Genomic DNA, 9,510 nt, shown 5'->3' on the forward strand with positions numbered 1-9,510 from the left:
CTAACTCAGAATCAAGATTTCCTCTTGGGTTATCAATTTCATGATCGAAAGTGCTGAAGATCCCACTAGTCTTCCCTATGGCATGGCAATCACTCACATTCTGGAAGCTCATCAACTTTCCCTGTACAGCTATCCCTTCACCACTATCTCCAAGTCCTACAATTCTAGAGCCTTTGCTAGTATGGGATATGTGAATATCGAAGGCGCCTGGGTTAAGAAGGACGATAGTGAAGCAAAGCACACCCCTGTAGAGCCCAAACCTTCACCTTCTGTTCCTCATCCTAGTCTTGACAATTCTGATCTTGGTGAAAAGCTTCGTGCTATCAACTCTCAACTCTCAACTCTCAACTCTCTGAAATCAAAGATCTTCTCACAATCACTCAGTCTACTGTTGCTGATATTCATGCTATTTCCAAGGAAACAGGGCATGATGTGTCCAAAATTAGAGTTGCTGTTCTCAAGGTTAGGGAGAATGCTGTCAAAGCCTTCAGGGAGATTCATGACAGGTTGGATGGAGTGAGCATATCAGCCAATGCAAGCTTTGACCAGTTGAAGGAGGCCATCTGCAATACCCTTACTTACTTTCTGCGCCGTTAATATGGATGTTTTAAGACAATTTCTTTTGCTCTGCTGATTTTGGGCTGTGTTTTCAGCCTGTGGATAATTTTATTTTTTGATGTGCTATTTTTATGGGCTGTTTTCCCAGCCGTTGGATGATCACTACAACTTTTCTGCTTCAATACTATCTATTATGTTTGTCTTCTGTCCTGTTCCCTCTTTGCTGATGCCAAAAAGGGGGAGAAAAAGGGAAGTAAGTTTATTTGTACAGGTACAGAAGTCGACTCTCAATTGAGGGGGAGGACCAGTTAGCAGGTTTATTTGTACAGGTACAAAAGCATAGTTGGTATAGAAGTCGACTCCGGCATAGACCAGTCAACTGCATGCATTAAGGGGGAGCATCATGGACCAGTCAACTGCGTCCATTAAGGGGGAGTAAATCACAGGGAAGTCGACTGGTGTTTATAGTTATATATTATTTTGTCATCATCAAAAAGGGGGAGATTGTTAGATGCAGTTTTAATGATGAAAATAATATACATATGCAGGAAATCAATTACAAGGAGTCAAGAGGATACTACAAGACTGCTGGAGTCAATCCTGATAAATAAGGAAAGAAAGAAATCAAGGCGAAGCAATACAATCAGCAAATCTGGACGCCTAAGGAAAGGAATCCCAAATCTGGGAAGATCCAAGAAAAACAATCAGCAAAGAGTATCAACCAGCTGCGATGGAGAGAATCAAGCAAGCCTAAAGTTAAGGCACAAATCAAGGGCAGCATTACGGAAGGTCGAAGATTCTGAAGAGATTGGTACGTTACTAATTTTTGGAAAGAACCAACAATCAAGGAGCAAGTTCTTATTACATACATCTGCGGAAGAAAGGAAATCAAGGAGAAGCAACGGCTAGCTACCTTATTCTTGGAAAGAATCAATCTCTTTCCAAGGATCAAATCTCTTGGGTTGTCAAGCCTCGATCATCATCAAAGTATTTAAACCTAGCCTTAGACCCTAGTCAGACATACTTTGATCACACCAAAAACCCTCTCTTTATTCTACTGCAAACAAATATTGTATTTCTCTAAGATCTGCTGTGTAACAAGCTAGAGAAAAAAAGAGAGTGTAACACTGGTGAGGCATTGTATCAAAAAGAAAAACGAGTGTTAGAGGATCCGTATTATCAAGCCATTTCCACTGTACTCGAAGAAACACATTTACTGAAGAGAACTCCCTTGCAACCCAAGGGGACTGGACTAGGATTCACATTGAATCCGAACCAGTATAAAAATTTCGGTGTCTTTAATTCCTGCATTTAGTTTTTGCAATTTCCTTTCTGATATTATAACTGCTGAATTGCTAGATCCAGTCGACTATCTGCTTAACAAGTCAACTAATAAATCGATAAGTTTCAAAATATACAACTTACCCCCCCCCCCCCCCCCCCTCTTGTACTTTCAAACAAAAAATGCTAAAATTCACAATAAACAAAATAAAATAAAAACCAATAATCAAAGACAAAAAGAAAGTCAAAGGACTGGCAGAAGCTAGCCACCATCTTGTATTACATCTACAAGAAATACACAAGAAAAAAGAACCACAAAGCAAAATGAATAGATGGTTATTTCCTCATAAGATACAAACAAGAATAAAGCTAAGCTTCAATCTTGGTATATCTCATGATGTTTCTACTCAAAGTTAAAAAAAATTACAACATCATACTTAGTATATACCACCACTTTGATTTAAACTGGAATTGTTTGTGCATTCTCTGCCTTAGTTTCTTTTTCATAATTTTCTTCTTCTCCTTCATTTTCCTTAGACATTTCCTCCAATGATTTTCCTTTGGATTCTGGCACCAAGAATGTAAATAACATTCCAAGTAAATTAACACAACCAAGAACAATATGTGCATTTTTCACACCTATACCAGTTGGATAACCAGCATCAACCTTTAATGGATCAGTAGATTGAGCTGCATATAAAAATCCAAATGCCCCAACAATTGCTCCAGCTTTTCCAGCTGCTGCTGATATTCCGTGGCACGTTGATCTTAACCTAGCTGGAAAAATCTCCGCGGGTACAACAAATGTTGTTGCATTTGGACCAAAATTCGCGAAGAAAAAGGTAAGTGAATACATGATAACAAACCCTATTCTGTTTTCTTTTTGTGTCCAGTGATTATATGGAATGGCTAAAGCAAACATGAACACTGTCATGAAAAAGAATCCCATTAATTGTATAGCAAATCGACCCATTTTATCGATAAATGCTACTGTAAACCAGTAACCTGGAACAGTACTACAAAGTGCAATAAGAGTCTGCGCCTTTGCAATCTTGAAAACTTCATCTAATGCATTCATCGTTTCTGCATGAGGAATCCATCCAATTTTACTAAATATATCTTTCTGAAAAAGATTCTGACTGTAAAAAGCAATGTCTAATAAAAACCATGTACTTGTTGTTCCTAGCAAGTGAAGTCCATGACGACGAAGAAATTCCTTAGTAAACAAACCAAAATTATTTCCTTTTTCTTCAACTTTATTGTTCTCTACTTCAATTTCAACGTTCAATACTTTGGACATATCAGCAGCAGCTTTTTCAGCATTTTTCGCGACTAAGGCCGTGTAACGTGCTGTTTCAGGCATCTTCATTCGCCAATAATAAGTAAGTAAAGCTGGAATTGCACCAAACATAACAATAATTCTCCAAACATAATCAGCTTCAGGTGGTGTTGAATCTTTAGGGTTTACTGAATAAATCGGTGAAGGGTAAGCATTTTTAAATGCACCAGCAATAATAAGAGCAACTATTCCGCCTGTTAAAATACCAAAACCTTGCATTGCAAAAACAGCAGCAATAAAAGCCCCACGAGTTTTTTTATTTGCATATTCAGACATAATCGTCGCGGATAAAGGGTAATCGCCACCAATACCAAAACCAAGCCAAAATCGAAAAAAACATAAAGTGGCTATAACACCATTAGGTGTTTTACCAAATGAAAGTCCAGAAGCTATTGAACAAATAACCATAAGCATAAGTGTCATTCCATAAACTTTTTTTCTTCCTAATTTATCACCTAGCCAGCCGAAAAACAGTTGCCCCGAAAGAGTACCAACAAACGCGACACCGTTAACTGCAGCGGCGATAGGAGGAGGAAGAATACCTGGTTTTGGTGCATTTTCGTGATGATAGTAAATTCGGCCAAGTAATTTTGTGACTAGTGAAATGCAAAATAGGTCATAGGCATCAGTAAAAAATCCCATTCCAGCAATTACTATTGCAGTGAAATGGTATAATTGTGTTTTGGCTACATCTAGTGCATTTAGTACTTGCAATTGATCTTTAGCCATAGTTAGGTAGGGTACTATTTTTGGAAACTCCTATTTTCTGCTAAGGCATAATGGTGGGAGGGGGTTATTAATAGAATGATTGACAGAAAAAGACAAGGAGAATATTACAACATAATTCAATTGCGAATTCCGTAATATTATTAAATCATATATGAAAAGCTTATGGTTGGATATTATGCATAAAGGGGTATATTCGGCCGATTTTGCATATAAGAACAAGGAGAATAGTTTTAGATACTTTCAATATATGCAGCTAAATTTTCTAAGTTTTTCTTTTCTTGTTAAAAGTTATAAACACATCTTGAGCAACAGCCTGTTCATAGTGGAGATTATTCTACTTAGTTGCTGATATCAGGGGCGGAGGCAAAAGTCGAGGTACGGTTCGGTCGTTTTGAATAATCAGTAGTAATACTAGTTAAATAGTTGGGGTATTTTAGTCTTTTTACCCTCATCACACACGTGACTTGTGTGAGAGGTCTTGTATTAAAGGCAGTTACACTGCACCGACCTCTACAGTGGAAATAACAGACTTCTTCCTCTTCTTAGCTGATTCTCTCCTTCAACTCATTTTCTTCTTCTTCTCAATCACATGCAATGTCGATTTAGTGTAGATCTCTACTGAGATTTTGTCATGGTATCAGAGCGGGAAATTTGAAGTAAGATCAAGGATTTCAAAGGAGCACCAGGTTTGGGAGTTCTTCTGCAGGCAAAGCCAGTTGACACATTGACTGCCTACTGTGATGCAGATTGGGCAGCCTGTCCCAATACTAGGAGATCAGTGACAGGTTATATTGTAAAGTTAGGGAGCTCCTTAATCTCGTGGAAATCAAAAAAGCAGCAAACGGTTAATAGAAGTTCAGCAGAAGCAGAATATAGAAGCATAGCAGCAGTGACAACAGAAGTTGACTGGTTATCAGGACTCCTAGAAGAATTGAAGATGCCAATTTCTAAACCAGTTCAGTTGTTTTGTGACAACAAGGAAACCATTCAAATTGCAGAAAATCCAATTTTCCATGAACGAACCAAGCTGTGATGACCCAAAAGGTCATCACTTGTTTTAGAAATAAATTCTGCGTTCCAAGGCCTTAAAACCTTTTTTTTGTCTCACCTAGAATTGCGTGCGCAGTCCGGGCATGTATCTGGAAAGCCATTATGTGAAAATCTATGAAAAAAATGATGAATTTTGCTTTTAAAATGAATTTAGGTTGACTCCGGTCAACATTTTTGGTAAACGGACCCGGACCCATGATTTGACGGTCCCAGAGAGTCCGTAGGAAAATATGGGACTTGGGCGTATGCCCATAACCGAATTCCGAGGTCCCAAGCCCGAGAAATGAATTTTTGAAGAAAATTGTTTAATTGAAATTCTTAGAGTTTTTGGAAATTTGAATGTAATTGAATTCGATGGTATCGGGCCCGTATTTTGGTTCCGGAGCCCGGTACAGGTCTTATATGGTATTTAAGTTGAGCCTGTAAAATTTGGTAAGAAACGGACTTGAAATGATGTGAATCGGACCTTCGGTTGTTAAAAATTTGAACTTAAGAGTTCATGAGATTTTTCTTTGATTTTGATGCTAAATTCATAATTATTGATGTTATTTTGATGATTTGACCGTACGGGCAAGTCCGCTGATGTTTTTAGACTTGCGTGCATGTTTGGTTTGGAGCCCCGAGGGCTCGGGTGAGTTTTGGATAGGCCACAGAGTGAAATTTAGACTTAGGAAATTGCTGGTGTGTTGCAGGTCTGCAGGCTCGCAAATGCGAGCCCGCAAATGCGAAGATGGCCTGGGCTGCCTTGGTCGCAAATGCGACGTATTTATCGCAAATGCGATATCGCAAATGCGAAGGGTCCCTCGCAAATGCGAAGGGGACCGGATTCCTTCAGTGTCGCAAATGCGAAAAAATCTTCGCATTTGCGAAGTCATCAGTTTCTGAGGGGTTCGCAGTTGCGAACCCTGGTCGCAATTGCGACATCAGAGACCAGTTAATTGAGACTTAGACGCATTTTCAGCCATTTTTACAACCTTTTCAAAACCTAAACACCTTTGGGCGATTTTTCAAAGACAACTACTCTTCCAAATCATTTGTAAGTCAATTCTAACTCATTTCTTCCAATCTAATCCATTTTTTTACATGATTTCAACTCATATTCAAGGGTTTTCATGGGGAAAATTGGGTGTTTTTGGTAGAACTTAGGATTTTCGAATTTTGGGGATTTGGACCTCGATTTGAGGTCCGATTTCAAAACAAATTATATACTTGAGTTCGTGAGTGAATGGGTAATCGGGTTTTGGTTCGAACCTCTGGTTTTGACTATGTGGGCCGGGGTCGATTTTTGACTTTTTGGGAAAAACTTTAGAAAACCTATTTTCATGCATTAGGATTGATTCATTTAGCATTTATTGATATAGTTAAGTAACTTGTGGCTAGATGCAAGCGAATTGGTGGTGGAATTAAGAGGTAAAGGCGGTAGTTGAGGCTTGAATTGTGTTCGTGGCCTCGAGGTAAGTGTTTGGTCTAACCTTAGCTTGAGGGATTAGGAGTCGTGTCTTATTTGCTATGTGTTAGATGTTGAGTACGACGTATAGGCATGGTGACGAGTATCTACATGTTGGTGTCAAGCATGCCCGTGAGTCTTATACTACGATTAATGTGACTCCGTTTTGTATTGTTCATGCCTTATGGGTTGATTTCTATTGTTGAACGAGGTTTGTGGAAGTAATATTGGTAATTGAACCTTGAAGAGCGTTGGCTCAAATTATAAAATGATTTGTGGAAGTATTATTGGCAATTGAACGTTATAGAGCATTGGCTCGAGTTGTGAAGTAAATGGGGAAAAGAGAAGAGGTTTATGATATTGTCTCCCTTGCCGGGATGTTGTTACTTTTAATGTTATCTCCCTTGCTGGGATGTTATTGCTTTTGATATTGTTTCCCTTGCCGGGATATGATTGTCATACTATTGTTCCCTTGCTGGGATTTTATGGTGATTCTATTGATTCCCTTGCCCTTATTGCTTTGTGATTGTTGTTTGGGTGAGGAAGAGTGTTAAAGCACCAAGGGTGATGCCGTGCATGATATTTGTGAGAGAGTGTTAAAGCACGAAGGGTGATGCCGTGCCGCACGATGTACAATTCCGTGCCTTTATATGAGTGATAATGCACGAAGGATCATTTCGTGCCATGATTATGTGAGATAAAAGCACGAAGGGTGCTGCCGTGCCGATTATATTGATTTTTGGTGAGGACGAGAGTAAAAGCACGAAGGGTGATGCCATGCCGATTTTATTGATTTTTGGTGAGGACGAGAGTAAAAGCACGAAGGGTGATGCCGTGCCGATTTTATTGATTTTTGGTGAGGACGAGAGTAAAAGCACGAAGGGTGATGCCGTGCACTTGTCTTTGATTTTCCTGATTTCTATTGATAACTGAGTTATGGTGTTCTTTACATTTAACTGTTAGTTTCTATTGTTACTTGTTATTCCCCGCAGCATGCTTCCCCCTTCCTATCTTTAATTGTAAAGTTTTGCCTTTATTTTCCGCTGTACATTGTTGATACCCAATTATTCCCTAAATATTTTGATACCCAAAATACTTTCAAAATAACATATATGTGCATATATGAGCACACACAAGAGTTTTGGTACTTTACCAAATTTTTAATGATTTTTAAAAACCAATTTATTGCCTATTTTTATACCATAAAATCCAATAATTATTCCTAAAGTTATCATTTTGGTGGAAAACCTATTTTTTATTCTCATATTTACACCTAAATATGGATAGCATGATTTTTGCATATTTTTTACAAATTTATTTAGTATTTTTTAAAATTAAATTGCACATAATTGCAATATTAGCCTCTTTTAAGATTTAATTCTAATTATATTTATAAAATTGACCCCAGTATCTTTTAATTTGATAATTATGTATTATTAATCATTTTAGCATGTTTGATTTACTTCCAGAAATTATTTTGCTATTTTTTATAAATTAAACAAGGGAAAAGTGGCTATTTAAAAGTTAGCCCTTTTTGCATTTCAATTTTAACCGGAATTGGGCCCCAATCTCAGCCCCAAATTGAACCCAATTCCCTAACCCAATTTCCTAATCCACCCGACCCAACACCCAATCACCCGAACCGGCCCGTGTCCCTTTTAATCTGAGCCGTTGATCATTTTGATCAACGGCCCAGGCTCCCCCTTACCATTTTTAATTCTAAACGACCCCCAAACCCTCCCCATTTTCTCAAAGACCGCCGCCTCTAATCCCTTGACTCTCTCAAACGCTCTCACCCACCTGAAACCCTAATAGCCGCCTACCCCCTCTTCGATCTCAAACCGCTGGAATCCATGGCTAATCTAACCATGGACAACCTCTACTCACCACCTACTGCTCCCACACGCCTACTCACTGAAGATTCGAGGCTAGACCTCAAGGTTCTTCATCCAGACCTTGGTCGATTCGAGATTCTTTGGCCGTTTTCGGCCTTGCTCCGGCGTATCTTGGCCTCTTGAGCCTGGATTCGACCTTATCAACTCAGATCCGTTCTCGTGACTTCCAAGCCTTTCTCGTCCTTTAGGGTTCTCAGAAGCCCTAGCCTATTCGAGGTTCCTTTTCGTTTATTCTTTTAGATCTGTGCTAGATCTACGCTGTTGGTAACATTTTAGAGTTTTTCCCCAAATTTCCTTTTTCAAAACTGTTCAAATCAATTTTAGGGTTTTCTGAAAATGGCTCCTAAAATGTTTTCTGATTCTTTTACTCTCCCTTGTGTGTGTTTATGCTCGTTGTTTTATTTCCTATTATGTTCGAGGCTGTTCTCTTGTTTCTTACCGGATTTCTACAGAGATTCTTTTACATTCTGTGTTCACATGCTAGCCTAGGTTGTTGACTTACTTTTTGCTATATATGTTCAGGCTCATGCTTTAATTTTGTTTCTAAAGTTCCGCTGATCATGTTCTTGCCTACCTTTGTCTTAACGCTCGTGGTTTTCTCTTGTTTCTGTTTGTGCATGTCTGCATATCTCTGTGACCTTTTATGACATTCTAGAACTTGCATGTCAGGGATCTTGGTTTCTTTTGAGGTTTCTGAATGTTTCTTCTAAGGTTATCTTCTATGTGTTTTGTCTGGTTCTCATCTCTAAATTGGTTTAACCTCGCATGCCTAATGTTTGTGCGCTCTTTATACACGCTGAATGTCCCTCTAAAATAACCATAGATTCGGGACTAATTTCAGACTTCTTTGTGTAAGCATGATTGATTCTTTCCTTGTTTTATTTGAAAACTCTTTTTAACCTTTCGATTCCCCTATTTCTGACTTGGTTCAGGGGCAATTTTGAATCCCCGATTCCCTGATTTACTACGTACCAATTGATTTACTTTGTCCTTGCCTTATTTACTTGACCGTGTATTTCAAAATTTTCTTTCCTTAATTAAAACCCCTATGTATTTACCCCTTATTTGTATGCTATGCACAATATGCTTACTTGATCTCCTTCCTTAAAAAAAACACTTGCCCTTTACCGTTCAAATTTGAATTCCTCAATTAAAGGGATTTTTCCGCTACTGATTGATTCTAATTGATACATGGTTATTTTCTTACCTTG

The 9,510-nt window shown here is 38.5% G+C and overlaps 1 protein-coding gene across 1 annotated transcript; it reads right to left on the reverse strand.

Annotated features, from left to right (window-relative positions):
- Positions 1-2,299: 2,299 nt before the first annotated feature.
- Positions 2,300-3,907, reverse strand: LOC109218250 (inorganic phosphate transporter 1-4-like). Its single transcript, XM_019382605.1, has one exon. It carries the CDS (start codon positions 3,905-3,907, stop codon positions 2,300-2,302), a length of 1,608 nt encoding a protein of 535 aa, XP_019238150.1.
- Positions 3,908-9,510: the final 5,603 nt, after the last annotated feature.

The sequence above is a fragment of the Nicotiana attenuata genome, unplaced genomic scaffold, assembly GCF_001879085.1.
Source record: "Nicotiana attenuata strain UT unplaced genomic scaffold, NIATTr2, whole genome shotgun sequence".
In the NCBI taxonomy this organism is placed as follows: Eukaryota; Viridiplantae; Streptophyta; class Magnoliopsida; order Solanales; family Solanaceae; genus Nicotiana; species Nicotiana attenuata.

Excerpts from the sequence above, each read along its gene's own strand:
- LOC109218250 (XM_019382605.1), bottom strand. The coding sequence starts at position 3,907 with ATGGCTAAAGATCAATTGCAAGTACTAAATGCACTAGATGTAGCCAAA.